At 41.9% G+C, this 21,999-nt stretch overlaps 1 protein-coding gene across 4 annotated transcripts in view; it reads right to left on the minus strand.

Moving 5' to 3' along the window:
• The window catches only part of eml4 (EMAP like 4), a 422,596-nt gene that overhangs the window by 147,494 nt on the left and 253,103 nt on the right, over positions 1-21,999 (minus strand). The window contains exon 1 of one of the 4 annotated variants that reach the window (XM_078229705.1): positions 8,517-8,776. The exons of the other annotated variants lie outside the window; for them this stretch is intronic. Coding sequence (XP_078085831.1) covers positions 8,517-8,553 — 37 coding nt within the window. The 5' untranslated portion in view covers positions 8,554-8,776. Of the gene's footprint in view, positions 1-8,516; positions 8,777-21,999 lie in introns of those variants that run through there. 4 annotated transcript variants of the gene reach the window in all.

A 21,999-nucleotide genomic window follows, 5' to 3' on the forward strand; every position in this document is an offset into this window, starting at 1 on the left:
GAAACCAGATTCCTGGTCTACTGCCAGAATACTGGGTTTACAAAGAAATTGTCTAAAATATCCTGATGTCTTACAAAGGAACTTTACGTTTTTTTTGTTGCAAATGTTTCTTGCAGTTTGAAGTACCTTACAGTTTAACTTCAGAACTGATAAGAAAATTTAAGACTGTATCCTCGATTATTTTTAAATCATTCACCAAAAGTGGGAGTCGCTGGCAACCACCTTCATTGCCCATCCCAAATTGGGCTTTTGAGTGGCTTGTTAGGCAGTTTAGAGTCACGCATACTCTTGCGGGTCTGGAGTCACATCTAGTCCACATCAGGAAAGGAAGGTTGATTTCCTTTTCTTAAGTATATTTGGGAAATTGAGCAGTTGCATGGTCGCTGATAGCAACTTTTTACTTCGGATTTATGAACTAAATTTAAGTTCTCCAGTTGCAGGGGCAAATTTTGAACTTGGCAGATCGTGACTCGATACTACTAGCCCAGTAACTTCAACACAAAGCTATCACTCCCTAATATATAATAGTCTACCGTTAACATACAAGAAACTCAAACAGTACGTAGTGAACACTGTCTTCTTTTAAACAAGAAAGTGTACAATGATTGATACCATCCGTTCGGCTGCCTCTGATGTTTCCTTCCCTTCCCCTAGCTCACCAGGTCAAATTTCCTCTAAGATTCAGCATGCCCTAGCCCTGAGTCACATCTTTCTTTAGTTTCTTTTCCATTTCCTCTTTTGCTCTTTCCAAGTCTGTGTCCAAGAAACCCATCTTGACCCTATTCCCACCAAACTGGCCCCCATTTTAAGTGATGGGTTGCTCTCTTTAGATACTAGCCCACCTGCTAACTAACTGCTATTATTACTTCTCAGGTAAAAAGAAAACATGCTTCACTCCTATCCTCTGTCTCTGCTAAATACTACTCCAAAATCCATAAACGCACCGTCACTTCCCAAATCCAAGCTCACCTTTCTCAGAAGTTCACCTTTGCCTCCCTCCAATTAGGGTTCCAGCTCTACCAAAACACTGAAATGGCACTCAAAGTCATAAATGTCAACCTGTGACTGGTAAATTATTCCTCTTCTCAACCTGTCTGCAGCCTTTGACATAGCTGATCATAACATCCTCTGTTAACACCACTCCTCTACTGAATAGCTCATTTCCCTGCTCTCACATCAGTACCTCTGGAGTCCCTCAAGGATTTATTCTTGGACCCTCTTATTTCTCATCGACATGTTCCTCTTGGCAACACCAGCTAGAAACATATCAGGTTCCACACAGACTGACAACAACTCAGCTCAACCTCACCATCAACTTTCTAAACCCCTCCTCTGTCACACTGCTTGTCGAACATCCAGTTCTGGATAATTAGAAATTTCCTCCAACTGAATAATTTAAAAGCTAAAGCCATTGCCTTTGGTCCCTGCCACCAGTTGCATTTGTCTCTTTAGCAACTGTCTGAGGCTGAACAAAACCATTCAGAGCATTGGTGCTATATTTGACTCAGAGGAGTTCCAACCACTTACCCGGATCAACAAGATTGCCTACTCTCACCCCTGTAACATTATCCAACTCCACCATTGCCTCAGCTCATTTGATGCTGAAATCCTCATCCGTGGCTTTGTTCCATCTATATTTGACTATTCCAATACTATACTGGTCTGCTTCCCCATCTTCCATCCCTATAAACCAGAGCTAATCAAAAACACTGTTGTATGTAATCTCTCGAATCAAGTTCAATTCACTCATCACATCTGTGCTCGCCAACTTATAGTGACTCCTAGTCTGACAACATCTCAGTTTAAAAGTCCTCTCTGGCCTTGTGTCATCTCATCTATGTAACCTCCTCCAGCTCTACAAGCTGCTGAAATATATGTTCCTCCAACTCTTGCAAATCCCCTATTTTAACCATTCCACCATTGGCAATGGTGTTTTTAGCTGACGAGGCCCCAAACTTCCATCCCTCAACCTCCACCCCTCTCCTCCTTTAAGACGCTCCTTAAAATCAACTGCTTTGACCAAGCTTTAGGTCAGTTAGGACCTGAAATCTCCACTATGACTCAAATGTCAAATGCTGTTTGATAACTCTCTGGTGAAGTGCCTTGTGATGCTGTCCAACATTAAATGTGCTATATAAATGCAAGTTGCTGTTGTTAACAACTTGGTTACTGATGCCTCCCAGCTAAAACTAGATATGCATCACGATATAGCATGATCACTAACTTGTGCTACAAGTTTTTCCATTCTGTACACCAATCTTAGCATGATCAAACTTACTCCAAAATGTCCTCTATTTTTAGTTGAAATACCGCATAACAAAGTGGGGATTCAAAAGCCGTGCAGCCAATATCCATTGTTTGGTACTTGCAGCTTTTGATACTTGCCAGTGTGGAGCATGTGTGCTCATGTTGGGTTTGTTTTGCTGCGGAACTTCATCAGACAGGAGTAGGCAATTCAGCCTTCACGCCTGCTCTTCCAGTCATTCAGATCATGTCTGATATGCACCTCAATTTCATTTGTTGGATTTTGCTCCAAATCCCTCAATATCCTCATCTAACTAAATTCTATCCAAGTCTTCATAGCTGAATTGTCCCAAATTTCTTTTTTTGGGGGGGGGGGGGGGGAGTTTTTTAGATTCCTCCTAATGTGTGAGGAAAATCTTTTTCACATTTTGCTTCATATCACTTCACCTGCATGTGAAACTTTATCTCTATATAAAGTGCAATTACTTTAGAACATTTCTTTTAGCTAAATGTAAAAGAATCCTGAAATTATCATAATTCTTTTGGAATAGTGTAGAGTTTGCAGATTGAAATACTTATTTGTTATATTTAATGGATTGTTAAGCCTTTAGTTGAGTGGCATGGCAAAATTGTTTTATCTATCTTTTCCGGTTTTACATTTAAGTTGGTACAGTGAACATACTACTGAAATTTGCAAGTTGTGTTTCAATTGTTCTGTAGAAATTGATGATCGCTACTTTATTTTTTTTTCAGTTATAACTAAACAACTTTGCTTTATACACCCCATTTGCTCCATTTTTCAGCTTATAGTTTGTTGTACTGTTCAGAAACTGGTCAGCTTGGCTCAGTTGATATCACCCTGACCAGTCAGGTGGTTATGTATTCAAGCCCAAGACGAAGTTTCGATCGTATAATCTGGCTGATAATTCAGTGTTATACTGTCAGAAGTGCCATCATTCATTGTGACGTTAAAACCAAAGTGGGGTATTTAAATTGAAGAAAACAGGGGATTTCTCTGGCAACTTACATTACACAACTAACACTAACAAAAACATTGTCACATGGTATTCATTTGCTTTTTATGGGGTGTTGCTGTTTTTGCCTGCAATTTGCATAATTCAAAGATAAATTTGCGGCCGTGAAATACTTTGCATATCTAGAACTCATGAAAAGTGCTATATATTGCAAATAAAAATGCTCTTGGTCATGTCTTCAGCTGCCTAGGCCCTAAGCTCCGAATTTCCATCCTATGCCTCTTTTAAGGATCAGCTTAAAACCTACCAGGGTAACAAGACCATAAAAAGGCAAAGCAAACATAAGGGTTTATTTCTAAGGAAAATAATTGAAAAGTAGCAAAGTTGTGCTAAACCTGTACTGAATCTCAGTTAGACCAACTGTGTATAATTGTGGGTTGCCATATTATACAAAAGATAGGGACTCTGGGAGGTGTGCATTAATGATTTACAACTATATCAGAAATGTGAGGTTACACCTGTCAGGAAAGGACAAACAAGCTGGGTATCTTTTCTCTTGAAAAGGCTGAAGGGTAACCTAATAAATACCTTTATAATCATGAAAGTTTTGATAGAGTAGGTGCAGAGTGAAGACGCTTGTGAAGACGTGCAAAACCAGAGGTAATCAAATGAGATAGTCACCCAGGAATCAAATAGAGAATTCAGAACAAATTTATTTCGCAGAGAATGTGGAACTCGATTCCAGAGGGAGTGGTTGAAGTGAATAGGATAGATGCATTTAAGGGGAATTATATTAGCATACAAGGGAGAAAGGAATATGTTGATGTGGAACAATGGGAGGACACGCAAATGGAACATAAACGCAAACATGTATTGGTTGGGCCAAACTACTGTTTCTGTGCTGTATGTTCTATTTAGTTCCATGTATCTTTTACATCAAGCATTTGTCACCTATCCCAATATATCTCAATGTGGTGCTTGTCAAATTTTGTTTTGTAACACTCCTGTCATAACCTTGGGATACTTAATTATGTTAGCTATATAAATGCAAGCTGCTGGTTAATTTAAACAATTATTTTGAGGCAATAATCCCTACAATCTTTAATTGTCACAAAATATTAACTGTTGGGATTCGGCAAAAGTTTTTGCAAGCTTATTATTGCTGGAATGAAAAGCATATTCTTTGAAGGAGTACGTGGGTAAGGTTTCTTGCTGACAAGAACTGGGGAAGAGATACATTAATTTCACAATCAGGATCATCTTCTCACCACCACAATGTTCCCCTGAGGCTTGCCACAAGGAGGCCACATTTGCTTTCATCAGTGCTGCTTTCCTTAAATATCAAGATTGTTTGCTTTACTTTATGGTTTGACTGTTGGTTAAAAATGTTTTCCTGTAGGGAAAACATTTAACTAGATTTTTTGCTCAATAATCAGATTATCAGAAATATAAGCATAGCAATATGACTGTGGAATATTATTCCACTTTTAAATTATGGAGAGTGGGACGGGGGATGATTGCTGTTATTACAACTTGAAATTCAACCTCCTGTAGAGAATTTGCATCCATTTATCCGTTGCAAAATTTTCCACTTTTCTTAAACAAAAATTTCAGGTATCTCCCAAATAAAGAGGGTGGCAGAAATCTGTGAAAAGGGAGTTCTTGAGCAACAGAGACTAATTCATTTGTAACATCTTGTACGTCAGACCATGCCCAGAACAATGGAGCAAATACAACAATACTGTAGTACCTTTAACATGGTAAAACATTCTACAGCAGTTCACAGAGGCTTAATAAAAAAAAATCCTGAACAAATAGCAGATTGTGATGGAAAATATTTTATGCTTATTAGACAAGTCATTTAATTATGAAATTCTTACATGTGAAAATAATAGATGAGGGGGCAATTGAAGCTAGTCCAAGAGATTACACAGACTCAGATTTATATGGAGGCACCGATGTTTTAGAAAGAGAGTGTTGCCCTAGCCAGAGGCAGATCCAGCTTTCTTGAGGAAAAAAGCACACCCATGTTCACTGAACAAATTGCCAACCTGTTGCATAGGTCCAATATGGGAAAAGAAAAACTGCCCAACATGTAGTGTATTTCTGCGATAGAATCGATCCTTATAAACATAATCTGGTCTCTTCTTCATTTCACAAACACTGATCAAATCACAGGCCAGAATTCGCCCCAAAAAAATTCCAAGTGTCGAATTCGCATGAAAATTGGAGTAATTCACACTGTTTTTTTCAGTGGGAGTTCAGAAAAGAATCTCCCATACTCTGTGCACTGCAGAGATCACTTGCGTGTATATCATTATAAATCAGTGGGAGAGGCCTATCCCCTTTGGAGAGGCTGAAAATGGCATGGTGAGCAGCCCACTGCGCATGTGCCAATCTGTCAGTGCCAAGATCGAGACATGCGCAGTAACCCTGCACTGCCGGCCAGCTGGATCACTGGCCAGCCCCACAATCCTCGCAACGCTGGCCCTACGCCCGCCCAGGGCCTGATTGCTGGCCCCCCAACCATTCCTGGGTCAGCCCCAAAACCCCCCCCTCCAGTCCCGTCCTGATCTCCAGTTCTCCCCCCACCCCGCAGTTTCCCATCCACCCCAATTGCTGGCCTCCCTTCTTCCCCCACCGATCCTGTCTGCAGAGCAGTAGCAGGACCTCCTCAACCCACTGATCGCCCCATCAGGCCCCGCCCAGTTCCCCCCCAGGCTCCAACCTCTTGGCACTGCCCTGATGAGCAGTATCAAGATGCCACCTGGGCGTTGGCACTTTGCCCCTTGCCTGTGCTAGGGATCACATGCTGGCACTACCCAGGTGCCAATGTCCGGGGGCAGCCCTCCACCGCCCGACTCTCTGGGAGAGCCCCGATTGCCTCTCCGCCCCTCCCCTCCAGTGGGGTCAGGCCACTAGCTGCCCAAAAGTGGGGAGCTACTGTAAATCCCTGGTGGGGAGGAGGCTAGTGGGCCCCGAGACATCAGTCCCGGGCCTGCTAATGGCATTGAAATTACATTGGGAGACGCTATTAGGGTAGGAACGCATGCGTCAATCCCACGCATTGGCCACTGTGAGAGTCTCCCGGTCCGCTGTGCTAAAAAATTAAAGCAGTGGGATGGGAGAATCGCCCCCACCAAGTCTAAACTATTCTAAGGCAAACAGACCTGGCTCTTTGAATCTATCTGGGTAACAAAGGGCACTTTAACCAGAGCATTAAACTTGTGGCCCCCACTACTTTACAAACCCAAAGGAGTTCATGCCCGAATGTTAATCTGTCTTTCCTTCTTACTAGTTACTCACTAACCTGCTGTCTATTTCCTGCATTTCTGCTTCAATTTGATGTTTTCTAGCTTTTGCAGTTGCATTTTCCTATTTGTCCCAAAATTACTAGTTTTATCTAACAGTTAACACCTCTTGTTCTTGAATTTTTTTTGTGTGTGTTTTATATAATCTGAACTGGTGAATAAACCTCAACTTCCTATTAACTTTTCTACCTCTTTAATACAAACTACACAATGTCACACTTTTGCCTCCTCAGATCTTCCCTTTTTTAAACATTCCTACACGAAAGCCCACCAACATAGCTTCTATAACAAGACGACTCCATCTTGAGGACTGCCACCTTTCCAATAATACAAAAGGAAGAAGTTTTTCTTACATTTAGTTCAAATATCCATCGCATTGTGAACTGGCACGGTCAAGGAAAGGACTAAAAATAATTATATCCTGAAATTAAGACAGCCTCTTGGATTAGAGTTTTGCCTGCCCGAATCCTCCCTCACCAGTACAGACACAACATTGCTCCGGTCTCCTCTATGCTGGAAATTAGTAATCTAATCTCATAATAAAATTGCACCTTTCACGCTTCACTGTTTAAAATAATTCATCAGTAGATTTCTCAATCTTCCTTTTAAATGTATACGGAAGGTAATAACTGCCCATTTTTAAGCTTGTATCCTGCTTTACAATTTTGCTAAGATTGTCTTTGCAGTATCCTTGACTTAGTTTTCAACTCTTTTCAAGAAAAACTCAATCATATTTGCATAGACATTTCTATGAAGTACATAAAAGGCTTCACCAAATGCAGCCTATACAAGATATAACGTCCTGTATATCCTGTCCATGTTTTATTTTTGGAAACTGAAAATATCTTACAAACAGATGATTTATGGAGTTTATGGACTTATGGCCTGAGATGAGTATGATCAACAAATCTATCAACGCCCTCATACTGGGATGTTTGAAAAGTCCTTAGGCGTTTAAACCTTTAGGAACAAAGTAATATTGTGAACCTTTGAGTAGCAAGGATTTAGAGTGCACAGATTAAAAATGAGCACAATTCTCTAACTTTATATCTATTAACAAAATAACATTTCTCAATTTTTTGTGCAAAAAAAGTTGAAACGGAGGAAGTTACCTCAAAAGTCTTATAAGCTACATTTTGATTTGAAGAAAAATTGTAGGGTTTTCTTGAGCATATAATTAAAAGAATTAATTAATCCACATAATAATAACAATTTGTAAAATTTTGGAACCGCTTAAAGAATGCACTTTTTTAAAATCTCGCCATCTTTGAAATCCAAATGTGATTTTTCGATCCTGGACAACTCCTATCTGGGACTAAATAGTTAAATAGAGACAGCAGTGTTCAAGTTATATTATAAAAACACAAATACCTTCATACACAAGGTCGAAACTGCTGTTCTGCTTTATGCCAATTTAAAATTCTGCTATTACGTTATGCTTTGTTAACCAAATTACTATTTTAATACCAAAACCTAATTACATAAGCAGCTGAATTTCTTCTTCAATAATAATTCTCGCCCCAACTTCTATGAGCATAGATAAGTACTAAAAAAAATGTTTTGTTACTTTTGTATAACATTGCACTAAAGTGGATTTCAAGCCCATTTCTACACTTGGAAACAATAGCAAATAGGTGGAATAAATAAACTTCTCTGATTGTCTATGGTATTTGTTTTTAATTGGAAACATGCACTTTAGTGGATTGCCATTACAGCAGGCTTCAGCTGAGCTTAGAGGATCTGCATACAATGCATACTTGTTAGAACAAATAATTTGACGAAACCGGTCACAGACAAATTTACTTTAAGGAACATATGTGCAGTTTTCTCGATTACAAAAAGGCTACATCAATCAATCTTCCTCCTTATCCTCCCGGTTTTGAGAGAAGAAAACTCTCTCTTCTCCCTTTCCCCCTCAACCCACAAGACACAATCATGACATTCAATTGAAAATGGTTTCAATGTATGAAATAAAACATATCCTTACCACAATTGCTGGAGACAAAGTCTAGCTGTGCAGCCATTGAATCAGCTTTTTTAAAAAAGTATCTTATTTCAAAGAAAAATATCCAAAGAAACTTCTGGTCGTTAAAACAGCTGCATATGCTTATTCATGTCCCGTACACTGTATAGCAATTATAAGGTAGAGTCCCCCTGAAATGTTTAACAGGAAACTAAACGAGATGAGTTGCAGAGAAAAGGAACAAAGGTTAAAATGAATGAGTGAAAAGTAGGCTAACAGAGGTGTGGCAGTTGGAACCTGACTGGGCTACGTCACGTAATTAGGACTTTGGCAAACAAAGTTTCCTGTATTCAAAACTACAAATAGACTTAACCTTTTGTGAAAGCAAGAGCCAATCATGTTGATTTATACTAAAGGCCATTGTTGGCAAGAGGTGACAGTACCATATCATGTACGGTAAATGATTATATCAGAAACCAAAATGCACAGTGGAATCAGCCTAACAAATACAATGTGCTGCAACCATCTGCATGCACTAGATCAGGAGCTAGTTCATTAAACTCAAAGCGAAATTTGAGATTAGGAAAATAAAATATTCACATGTAAAAATTTAACTAAAATTTAGAGAAATGTGCTTAAAATAAACAGCATTTTTTCTATTTGAGGGATAAAATTTCATTCATAATTTCTGGCAAAGTTTGTTTAAATAAACCACAATAATTAGCAAAACAAAATGTTCATTTATATGATGCAATAATCTGAAGCTGAACCAAAGTAAGCACAGCAATTTCATTTGTCTGTAGAAACACTGTCCACATTTTGTATTTTTCCCTTTTGTCACCTCTTTCCCTCCACTTCCTAAAAGCAGCTATCCATATAAACACTATTCTGTTGAGATGTCTGGATAGGTTATTTGACACTGTTTACACAAATGATTAGTAATAAATACACAAGAGCCCTGATTTTGCAGTCAGAATAATGGTCAGGCTATCAGCAGTACAAAGGAGTAAATGAAACAGCAATTGTTGGCATCTGCACATGTGCACTCAAACACAGAAATCAGCAAGTTACTGCCTGATTTGTGTGTTCTTCCACAAGCTCAGCTGCACTAATACTTTGGTGAGACATTCAGCATTCACATTCATGAAGGTGTGAAATTGAGTACTTATCCATTAGATTTCCACTCCTCAAGGGCAACCTGCGATGGACAATAAATGTTGGCAAAGCCAGAAATGCCCACATCCCAAGAACAAATTTTAAAAAGACACTACATCAAGTTAAAGATCGTCCATTTAAGTACAGACAAACTTCTAAACATTGTGATGAGTCTCAATTACTTCCCAGCAAATTATCTGGCACTAAAAATTTACTTCAACAAGTATACAGACTTAGCCTTACAAATTTTAATTATTATTGACATTTTTTAAAAACTTATTTCTCTCTCAACCTCATCTTTCTTTCCCTCTTTATTTCACCCTTGGTACATGATATTATATTTAATTAAATATTCTAATTTGTGCCTCCTGGTTTAGATTCTGCATGCCTCAGTAAAGATTCATCACTTAAGTAGATACTATCGGTCATCTTGTTCACAGAGGTCCAGGTATCCCACAAAGGGTACCACACTGCTTTGACTGTACAATAACCTCAAACCACAGTGCAGAAGCCCACAGAAATTCTGTGGGCAAGTATACACTTAATGACTTTTGAGTCCTGTTTGTTTTATGCTGATCACAAAATCCAGGCTATAGATAAATATCCGATTAGAAATGGTTTTGACAGTTATAGCAACAAATATGGACTACAAAACCCATCAATATAGTGCTGCTTGAGGAAATTATTCATATGGAAAACAGGGCTGATTAATGAAAGTAAAAGGACAGAAATCCTGGAACTTTGGAAATCGAAGAAAATTTTCATACAATGAAGGAGTGTACATATTACAGAGGAGGTGGTGCGGGAAGTCTTAAAGCACATTAAGGTAGATAAATTCCCAGGACCTGATGAAGTGTATCCCAGGACATTGTGGGAGGCTAGGGAGGAAATTGCGGGTCCCCTAGCCGAGATATTTGAATCATCGATAGTCACGGGTGAGATGCCTGAAGATTGGAGAGTGGCAAATGTTGTGCCTTTGTTTAAAAAGGGCTGCAAAGAAAAGCCTGGGAACTACTGGCCAGTGAGTCTCACATTTGTGGTAGGTAAATTGTTGGAAGGTATTTTGAGAGACAGGATCTACAGGCATTTAGAGACGCAAGGACTGATTAGGTACAGTCAGCATGGCTTTGTGAGTGGAAAATCATGTCTCACAAATTTGATTGAGTTTTTTGAAGGGGTAACCAAGAAGGTAGATGAGGGCAGTGCAGTTGATGTTGTCTACATGGACTTTAGCAAGGCCTTTGACAAGGTACCGCATGACAGATTGTTGCATAAGGTTAAATCTCACGGAATCCAGGGTGAGGTATCTAAATGGATACAAAATTGGCTTCTTGACAGAAGCCAGAGGGTGGTTGTAGAGTTGTTTTTCAAACTGGGGGCCTGTGACCAGCAGCGTGCCTCAGAGATCAGTGCTGGGTCCACTATTATTTGTCATTTATATTAATGATTTGGATGAGAATATAGGAGGCATGGTTAGTAAGTTTGCAGATGACACTAAGATTGGTAGCGTAGTGGACAGTGAAGAAAGTTATCTCCAATTGCAACCGGATCTTGATCAATTGGGCCAGTGGGCTGACGAATGGCAAATGGAGTTTAATTTAGACAAATGCGAGGTGATGCATTTTGGTAGATTGAACCAGGGCAGGACTTACTCAGTTAATGGTAGGGTGTTGGGGAGAGTTACAGAACAAAGAGATCTCGGGGTACATGTTCATAGCTCCTTGAAAGTGGAGTCACAGGTGGACAGAGTGGTGAAGAAGGCATTCGGCATGCTTGGTTGCATCGGTCAGAACATTGAATACAGGAGTTGAAATGTCTTGTTGAAGTTGTACAAGATATTGGTACGGCCACACTTGGAATACTGTGTGCAATTCTGGTCACCCTATTATAGAAAGGATATTATTAAACTAGAAAGAGTGCAGAAAAGATTTACTGGGATGCTACCGGGACTTGATGGATTGAGTTATAAGGAGAGGCTGGATAGACTGGGACTTTTTTCTCTGGAGCGTAGAAGGCTGAGGGGTGATCTTATAGAGGTCTATAAAATAATGAGGGGCACAGATCAGCTAGATCGTCAATATCTTTTCCCAAAGGTGGGGGGAGTCTAAAACCAGACGGCATAGGTTTAAGGTGAGAGGGGAGAGATACAAAAGTGTCCAGAGGGTCAATTTCTCCCACACAGAGGGTGGTAGGTGTCTAGAACAAGCTGCCAGAGGTAATAGTAGAGGCGGGTACAATTTTGTCTTTTAAAAAGTATTTAGATAGTTACATGGGTACGATGGGTATAGAGGGATATGGGCCAAATGCGGGCAATTTGGATTAGCTTTGGGGTTTAAAAAGAAATGGGCAGCATGGACAAGTTGGGCCGAAGGGCTTGTTTCCATGCTGTAAACCTCTATGACTCTAATGATTCACGCTGTCCTCGATGCATCATATTGTACATGAATTGTAGAATGAGAACGTTTTCAAGGTCAAAGGAAGGTTTGTTGCCATATTTCCTACTCTTAAAAAAAAGAGGGCAACAACTTTTGAAATGTGCGTGGAGAATACACAGGATTAGCTGGAGGAATAGAAAGATAAATGAATGGATTAGAACAAGAGGAAAGTTCAGGAATCAAAAGAGCTGCTAAGTATAGTTAGAGAGAGAATCGTAGCCAGGTACTCCTGGATGGATATTGGAAGCAAAGACCTGACAGACTTGTCAGGCAACAATCAAAGGTGCAATCAAGCATAAAAACAGATGAGAAAGAAGAAAAATCGATTGGGTGCATAACATTAAGACATTGACTGACGAAGGCTGGAAGAAAGCCAGAGAAGAAGCAAGGCGAAACCAGAGGCTACTCTAAGGCTATGGCGACAACAAACAACTTCTTAGATTTTTGTACTACGATAAATCTTCACACTAGTTAATTTAGTTCTCTCAAATGGATCAGTTCAGTAATTCATTCATGTTAGCTCTACATATTCATGAACAGCTTCCGTTTATGAAGCATCCTTAATATAGTAAAACATTGCAAGTCACTTTGCTTGCACAAAAGGTATTCCAAATTAGTAACTTACCAACTCCCATAAATGTTCTTCAACTATTAAAATGGAATGTACTGCCCTGCAAGTTTAGAAATATTTCTACTAAAAGGTTCCTATACAGCAATTCTGTTGTATAAAACATGATTTGTACAATATATTTTAACCTACAGAGTTTCATTCATTCATGGGATGTGGGTGTCACTGGCTAGGCAAGCATATATTGCCCATCTTTAATTGCCTTTGAGATGGTGTGGTGAGCCGCTGCAGTCCATGTGGTTTATGTACACCTTCAGTGCTGTTACGAATTCTAGGATTTTGGCCCAGAGACAGTGAAGGAACAGTGATATAGTTCCAAACGTGTGGCTTGGAGAGGAACTTGCCAGAGGTGGTGCTCGCATGCATATGCTCCCCTTGTCCTGGAGCTTCCCTCCTTAAAGGCTAGCAGCTTAATGATATTCTGTTAAATAAGTTTCTCTTTGGGATTCCAGAATAAAATACAAAGAACAAAGAAAATTACAGCACAGGAACAGGCTCTTTTGCCCTCCAAGCTTGTGCACCAACCATGCTGCCCGACTGAACCAAAGCCCCCTACCCTTCCGGGGACCATATCCCTCTATTCCCATCCGATTCATATATTTGTCCAGATGCTCCTTAAAACTCACTATCGTATCTGCTTCCACTACCTCCCCGGGCAGTGAATTCCAGGCACCCACCACTCTCTGTGTAAAAAACTTGCCTCGTACATCTCCTTTAAACCTTGCCCCTAGCACCTTAAAACCTATGCCCCCCATGTAATTGACTCTTCCACCCTGGGAAAAAGCTTCTGACTATCCACTCTCTCCATGCCCTTCATAATCTTGTAGACTTGTATCTATCAGGTCGCCTCTCAACCTCCGTCGTTTCAGTGAGAACAAACCAAGTTTCTCCAGTCTCTCCTCATAGCTAATGCCCTCCATACCAGCAACACCTTGGTAAATCTTTTCTGCACCCTCTCCAAAGTCTCCACATCCTTCTGGTAGGGTGGCAACCAGAATTGAACACTATATTCCAAGTCCGGCCTAACTAAGGTTCAACAAAGCTGCAACATGACTTGCCAATTTTTAACTCAATGCCCCGGCCGATGAAGGCAAGCATGCTGTATGCCTTCTTGACTACCTTCTCCACCTGCATTGCCACTTTCAGTGACCTGTGTACCTGTACACCCAGATCCCTTTGCCTATCAATACTCTTAAGGGTTCTGCCATTTACTGTATATTTCCCATCTTAGACCTTCCAAAATGCATTACCTCACATTTGTCCAGATTAAACTCCATCTGCCATCTCTCCGCCCAAGCCTGCAACCTATGTATATCCTGCTGTATCCTCTGATGGTCCTCATCGCTATCCGCAAATCCACCAACCTTTGTGTGGTCCGCAAACTTACTAATCAAACCAGTTACATTTTCCTCCAAATCATTTATATATATTACAAACAGCAAAGGTCCCAGCACTGATTCCTGAGGAACGCCACTTGTCACAGCCCTCCATTCAGAAACACACCTTTCCACTGCTACCCTCTGTCTTCTATGATCGAGCCAGTTCTGTATCCACCTTGCCAGCTCACCTCTGATCCCATGAGACTTCATCTTCTGCACCAGTCTGCTATGAGGGACCTTGTCAAAGCCCTGACTGAAGTCCATGCAGACAACATCCACTGCCCTACCCTCATTAATCATCTTCGTCACTTTCTCGAAAAACTCGATCAAGTTAGAGACATATGACCTCCCCTTCACAAAATCATGTTGCCTCTCGCTAATACGTCCACTTATTTCCAAATGGGAGTGAATCCTGTCTCGAAGAATCCTCTCCAATAATTTCCCTACCACTGACGTAAGGCTCACTGGCCTGTAACTACCTGGATTATTCTTGCTACCCTTCTTAACCAAAGAAACGACGTTGGCTATTCTCCAATCCTCTGGGACCTCCCCTGTAATGATGTGGAGATGCCAGTGTTGGATTGGGGTAAGCACAGTAAGAAGTCTCACAACACCAGGTTCAAGTCCAACAGGTTTATTTGGTAGCGCAAACTTTTGGAGCACTGCTCCTTCTTCAAGTGAGTGATAAGAAGACCAAAGGAAACATAGAAAATAGGAGGAGGAGTGGACCATATGGCCCTTGATCATGGTTGATTCTCCAACTCAATAGCCTGATCCCCCCCCCGATATCACAATTAAGGTTTTTAATGCTCAGGTTTAACCTGATGCTGGTTACATTTATATACTGACCAATCAACAAACCAACTGGTCATTAATCTGCAAAAGTAAGTCTCCAACAGGTTATATAATCATGCAGGTGCAGCAGGCCATGAAGAAGGCAAATGGCATGTTGGCCTTGAAAGCAAGGATTTGAGTACAGGAGAAGGGATTTCTTGCTGCAATTATACAGGGCCTTGGTGAGGCGACACTTGGAAAATTGCCTGCAGTTTTGGTCTCCTTATCCGAGGAAGGATGTTCTTGCTATAGACGGAGCAGTGAAGGTTTGCCATACTGATTCCTGGGATGGTGTGACTGAGGTATGAGGAGAGATTGAGTTCATTAGGATTAAATTCGCTGGAACTGCAAAGAATGAGGAGGGAAATCTCATAGAAACCTATTAAATTCTAACAAGACTGGATAGGGTAGATGCAGGAAGGTTGTTCCCAATGGTGGTGGAAGTCCAGAACCAAGGGTCATAGTCTAAAGATGTGGAGTAAACCTTTTAGGACTGAGATGAGGAAAAGATTCTTCACCCCGCAAATGGTAAGCCTGTGGAATTCACGACCACAGAAAGCAGTTAAGGTCAGAACATTGTACGTTTTCAAGAAGAAGTTAGAAATAGCTCTTGGAGCGAGGGGGATCAAAAGATATGGGGAGGGAGGGGGAGGGTTGGTGGTGGATCACACTATTGAGTTGGAGAGTCAGCCATGATCAAGGGCCATATGGTCCACTCCTTCTACTATTTTCTATGTTTCTATATTCATCATTTCCATGCCATGGTAGTGGAAACTAGCAGCCACCCTTAGACTCTTGGTTGATGCACCTGACCTCATGTCACCTTGTGTTTTTTGCAGTGCTTAAGAACATCACTGCACACATTATTTACAATCAAGTTTGGTACAAAATAAGTAATCACGTTTTCATAGATTCTACAATTTCTCAAAACCGTTAGCCCCAGGAACAAGGCCATGCCGGATTTCACATCTGGATGGATTTTGGGTCGAGCAGTTCAAGTCAAGCCAGGTTAGGTGGGATCAAGGGGCGCTTGGAGTGTAGGAATATATGCAGGTGAAGGGAATAATTAGTCTGGCGCCACACCATGCCAATACAGTGCACAGCTGAATTGCCCAGGTAAGGTTTTTTTTAAAAATTTTAAATTTAAAGTAGATGCTTGGCACATTATTAAAATATCCATTTTTAGGACAACCAAATTTGAGACATTGTACTGTACTCAGGTTCAAAGGCAATTTCTTCTCATCTCACTCGCCTCAAAGCTTATCACTTCACAAATAGGCTCCACAACATGCCCCAACAATTAAATGTAGTTTCCTTACAGGTTTCTTAAAATGTAACTAGTTGACATAGGGAACCAATGGATGTACTATACTTGGATTTTTAAAAAGCGTTCAATAAGATGCCACACATACTTTTTTTAACAAGATAAGGGTTCATGGGGTTGTGGGGATAAGACCATGAGACATAGGAGCAGAATTAGGCCACTCGACCCACCCATCGAGTCTGCTCTGCCATTCAATCATGGCTGATATTTTTCTCATCCCCATTCTCCTGCCTTTTCCCCATAGCCCAATCCCCTTATTAATCAAAAAACTATCTATCTCGGTCTTAAAGACACTCAATGACCTGGCCTCCACAGCCTTCTGCAGCAAAGAGTTCCACAGATTCACCACTCTGGCTGAAGAAATTCCTCCTCGTCTCTGTTTTAAAGGATCGTCCCTTTAGCCTGAGGTTGTGCCCTCTGGTTCTAGTTTTTCCTATTAGTGTACACATCCTCTCCACATCCACTCTATCCAGGCCTCGCAGTATCCTGCAAGTTTCAATAAGACCCCCCCCTCATCCTTCCAAATTCCAACAAGTACAGACCCAGAGTCCTCAACCGTTCCTCATACGACAAGCTCTTCATTCCAGAGATCATTCTTGTGAACCTCTTCTGGACCTTTTCCAAGGCCAGCACATCCTTCCTTAGATATGGGGCCCAAAACTGCTCACAATACTCCAAATGGAGTCTTACCAAAGCCTCAGAAGTACATGCCTGTTCTGGTATTCTAGCCCTCTCGACATGAATGCTAACATTGCATTTGCCTTCTTATCTGCCGACTGAACCTGCACGTTAACCTTAAGAGAATCTTGAACAAGACTCCCAAGTCCCTGTGTGTTTCTGATTTCCTAAGCATTTTCCCATTTAGAAAATAGTCTATGCCTCCATTCCTCCTTCCAAAGTGCAGAACCTCACACTTTTCCACATTGTATTCCATCTGCCACTTCTTTGCCCACTCTCTTAACCTGTCCAAGTCCTTCTGCAGCCCCCCATTTCCTCAATACTACCTGTCCCTCTATATATCTTTGTATCATCTGCAAATTTAGCAACAGTGTCTTCAGTTCCTTCCTCCAAATCGCTAATGTATATTGTGAAAAGTTGTGGTCCAAGCACAGACCCCTGAGGCACACCATTAGTCACTGGTTGCCATCCTGAAAAAGACCACTTTATCCCCACTCTCTGCCTTCTGCCAGTCAGCCAATCCTCTATCATGCTAGGATCTTACCCATAACACCATGGGCACTTAACTTATTTAATAGTCTTCTATGCGGCACCTTCTCAAAGGCCTTTTGGAAATCTAAATAAATCACGTCCACTGGTTCTCCTTTATCTAACTTCCTTGTTACCTCCTCAAAGAACTCTAACAGATTTGTCAGACATGACCTCCCCTTGACGAAGCCGTGTTGACTCAGTCCTTCTTTATCATGCACTTCCAAGTGCTCTGTGATCTCATCTTTAATAATGGACTCTAAAATCTTGCCAAAGACCGAAGTCAGGCTAACCGGCCTATAATTTCCTGTCTGCTGCCTCCCTCCTTTCTTAAACAGCAGTGTTACATTAGCTACTTTCCAGTCCTTTGGTACCCTCCCTGCCTCCAGTGATTCCTGAAAGATCACCACTAATGCCTCCATAATTTCCTCAGCTACCTCTTTTAGAACCCTGTGGTATAGTCCATCCGGTCCAGGTGATTTATCCACCTTCAGACCTTTCAGTTTTCCCAGAACCTTCTCCTTAGTGATGACCACTACACTCACCTGTGCCCCTGGACTCTCCTGGAGCTCTGGCATCCCACTGGTGTCTTCCGCCGTGAAGACTGATGCAAAATAACTATTCAGTTCCTCTGCCATTGCTTTGTTTCCTATCATTACTTCTCCAGCCTCATTTTCTGCATGAAAGTAGGCCAAAAAGGCAGTAGAAATGAATGGGCCATTTTCTGTTACAACGTGTTATTAGTGGGGTGCTACAGGATCAGTGCAGGGACCTCAGCTATTTACAAATACATACTATTGATTTGGAAGGGACTGAGTGGAAGGTTACTGATGATACAAAGCTAAGTTGTGAAGATGATGCAGAAAGTCTACAAAACTGAGTTGGCAAGAAGCTGGCAGATGGATTATAATATCGAGGCTATTCACTTTAGTAGGTGGAATAAAAACTTTTTTTAAAAAATGGTGATAAACTATTAAAGGTAGATGTTCAGAGAAATTTCCTTGACAAGAGACACAAAGTTAACATGTAGGCATAGCATTAGGAAGATAAATGGTATGTTAGAATCATAGAATCATAGAAACCCTACAGTGCAGAAGGAGGCCATTCGGCCCATCGAGTCTGCACCGACCACAATCCCACCCAGGCCATACCCCCACACATTTACCCACTAATCCCTCTAACCTACACATCCCAGGACACTAAGGGGCAATTTCTAACCTGGCCAATCAACCTAACCCGCACATCTTTGGACTGTGGGAGGAAACCGGAGCACCCGGAGGAAACCCACGCAGACACGAGGAGAATGTGCAAACTCCACACAGACAGTGACCCGAGCCGGGAATCGAACCCGGAACCCTGGAGCTGTGAAGCAGCAGTGCTAACCACTGTGCTACCGTGCCGCCCTTTACTGCAAGGAGGTTTAGTTCAAGAGTAAGGAAGTATTGCTGTAATTGTACAGGTTTTGGCGAAATCACTCTGGGAGTACCATGTATAGATTCTGTTGTCACATCTAAAAGGGGGAGGGATGCAATGTAGGTTCATTAGATTGATTCCTGGGGTAAGAGGGTGGTCCTAGAGGAAGAGATTGAATAGAATGGGCCTTTACTCCCTGCAGTTTAGAAGAATGAGAAACGAATACAAGATTCTGATCTGGTTTGATAGGGTAGATGTGAAGAGCGGTTTCTAGCAGGAGTGCCTAGAGCTAGAAACATAGTTTCAGGATAAAGAGACAGGCATTTCAAATGGAAATTAAAGGAAACTTCTTCACTCAGAGGGTTGCGAATTATTGAAATTCTCTGTCTACCCCAGAGAGTTGTGGATGCTCAGTTAGAATATATTGAAGGCTAAGATCAACAAACGTTTGCCCTCTCAGGGAATCAAAGTGGTCTTGTGGTGCAGAGTGTCCCTCCCTCTAGATTTGAGTGTTACCACAGGACGTGGTGGCCAACGAGGGCGTTTTCAAAACACAGGTTAAGTATCAACCTTCCAACAGACATCAATGGCAGGATGCAAGAGCAGGACTGATCCCTCCTGTAATGGAAAGAACACTAATGCCTCTAACATCACCATCCATATCTCCAGATTACAATGTACATATAAAAGGTGCATGTTGCCCATAGCAACTCTGACTCCCTAAGTGAACTATAACACCACCACCACCAAGGTGATGTGGATGGGATCAGGTGGAAAAGTGAACATGAGGTTCAGGATTAGCCATGGTCTTATTAAATGACAGAACAGGCTTGAGGGCTATATTGAGGGCTGAAAGACGTGCTGGTTCGGTGCACTGACCTGAATAGGCGCCGGACTGCGGCGACTAGGGGAATTTCACAGTAACTTCATTGCAGTGTTAATGTAAGCCTTACATGTGACTAATAAATAAACTTTATATTCCTGCTCCTAATTCTTATTTTCACCATTGAGGATGAATGTTTATGGTGCTTCCTGCTCACTGTAGTGATTTGATTGTCTACCACCATTCATGGCTGGATGTGGCAATATTACAAAGCATTGATCTGATCTGTCAGTTATGGCATCAATTAGCTCAGTTTGTACTGCTTCTGATGTTTGGCATGCATGTGACATTGCATTGCTTCACATTAATCATTGGCACCCCAATTTATTTTTAAGATAATTCTGACACAGCTCCTACCATGCTGCTTTTCACTTCACACTGAATTAGGGTTGGTCCCATGGCACGCTGGTGATGGCAGAGTGAGGAATATGCCAGATCTTGAGTTTACAGATTGTAGTGGAATTCATTTTGCGGCCCCAGTTGGCCCACACAAACATCCAGCTGAGAGCTGCTAAATTTGTTCTGAATCAATCCCATTTAGCATGGTGCTAGTGTCACACAACACAATGAAGGCTGTGAAGGTGGAGCTTCACAGTTCACTCGGACTCTGAGATGGTCACCCTCATGGACAAACGCATCCACGACAGATAGATTGGCAAGGATGGGGTCCAGTAGGTTTTTCTCTCATGTTCTCTCACCACCTGCCACAGGCCCAGTTTGCCAAATACGTCCATGGAGAAGTACGGATTTATTAGCTGGAGAAGGGCAGTAGGTGGTATTGAGCAAGTGATTTTCTTGCCCATATTTGACCTGATGCCATGAGACTTCATGGGGTCCAGAGTCAATGTTGAGGATTTCTAGGGCCATTCCCTCCTGACTGAACACCACTGTGCTCCCACCTCTGTTAAATGTGGGACAGGTACCTTGGCTGCAAGGTATGATTCCACTCGTCCAACTATGTCAGGGTGTTGCTATCCCAATTTTGGCACAAGTTCTCACATATCAGTGAAGAGGATTTTGCTGGGTCAACTGGGCTGTGTGAATCCAAAGCCCCCCAAATCAATGCAGAGGTCAGTCAGGTTTTGTTTTGCCAAAAATATACTTATTCATAAGAAATCTGCAAAAACATTACAAGTAATCCAAAATGGCCATCACACAAAGGAATAATATTCAGGTTCTTTACATACATCAAGTTGCACTCTTGAGATGCTTCAATACAGTAAAAGAAACATTTCAGACATGGTCTTACAAATGTTGCAAAGTTATTTTAAAGGTTGTCTGCATAGAACGAGTTGCACCCAGAGGTACTTCAGTACAACAGGGATACATGCAATATTCAGTGTATGCATTCAGTGGGTCATTTAGCCCGAGGAGGTTCTGCTCCCCTTGGTTCACTGTGGTTAAAAGGTCTTAGACAGTGACCTTCCCCATTGTGCCACTGAGGCAGCTGCCCCAAGCTGAGTGAGTCCCTCAGCATGTAGTCCTGGGCTTTGGAATGTGCCAGTCGGCAACACACAGTTGGGGACAACTCCTCGTACTGGAAGACCAACAAGGTTTGGATAGACCTAAGAATGTCTTTCACGGAGTTGATGATTCTCCAGCACGCTTGTCTCTGAGTAGGTCCCAGGCAACCCCTAGAGCACAAATTCCTGTGTCCTAGGGAACAGTCCGTAGAGCACAAATTCCTGAGTCCTAGGGAACAGTCCGTAGAGCACAGGGTCCTGAGTCCTAGGGGTCCGTAGAACACAGGGTCCTGAGTCCTAGGGAACAGTTCATAGAGCACAGGGCCCTGAGTCCTAGGGAACAGTCCATAGAGCGCAGGATTCTGAATCCTAGGGAACAGTCTGTAGAGCACAGGGTCCCGAGTCCTAGGGAACAGTCCGTAGAGCGCAGGATTCTGAATCCTAGGGAACAGTCCGTAGAGCACAAAGTCCTGAGTCCTAGGGAACAATCCGTAGAGCACAGGGTCCTGAGTCCTAAGGGTCTGTAGAGCACAGGCAGTCCATAGAGCGCAGGATTCTGAATCTTAGGGAACAGTCTGTAGAGCACAGGGTCCTGAGTCCTAGGGAACAGTCTGTACAGCACAGGGTCCCGAGTCCTAGGGAACAGTCCACAGAGCATAGGATTCTGAATCCTAGGGAACAGTCCATAGTGCACAAAGTCCTGAGTCCTAGGGAACAATCCGTAGAGCACAGGGTCCTGAATCCTAAGGGTCCGTAGAGCACAGGGTCCTGAGTGCTAGGGAACAGT

This window comes from Mustelus asterias, chromosome 15 (genome assembly GCF_964213995.1).
Source record: "Mustelus asterias chromosome 15, sMusAst1.hap1.1, whole genome shotgun sequence".
In the NCBI taxonomy this organism is placed as follows: domain Eukaryota; kingdom Metazoa; phylum Chordata; class Chondrichthyes; order Carcharhiniformes; family Triakidae; genus Mustelus; species Mustelus asterias.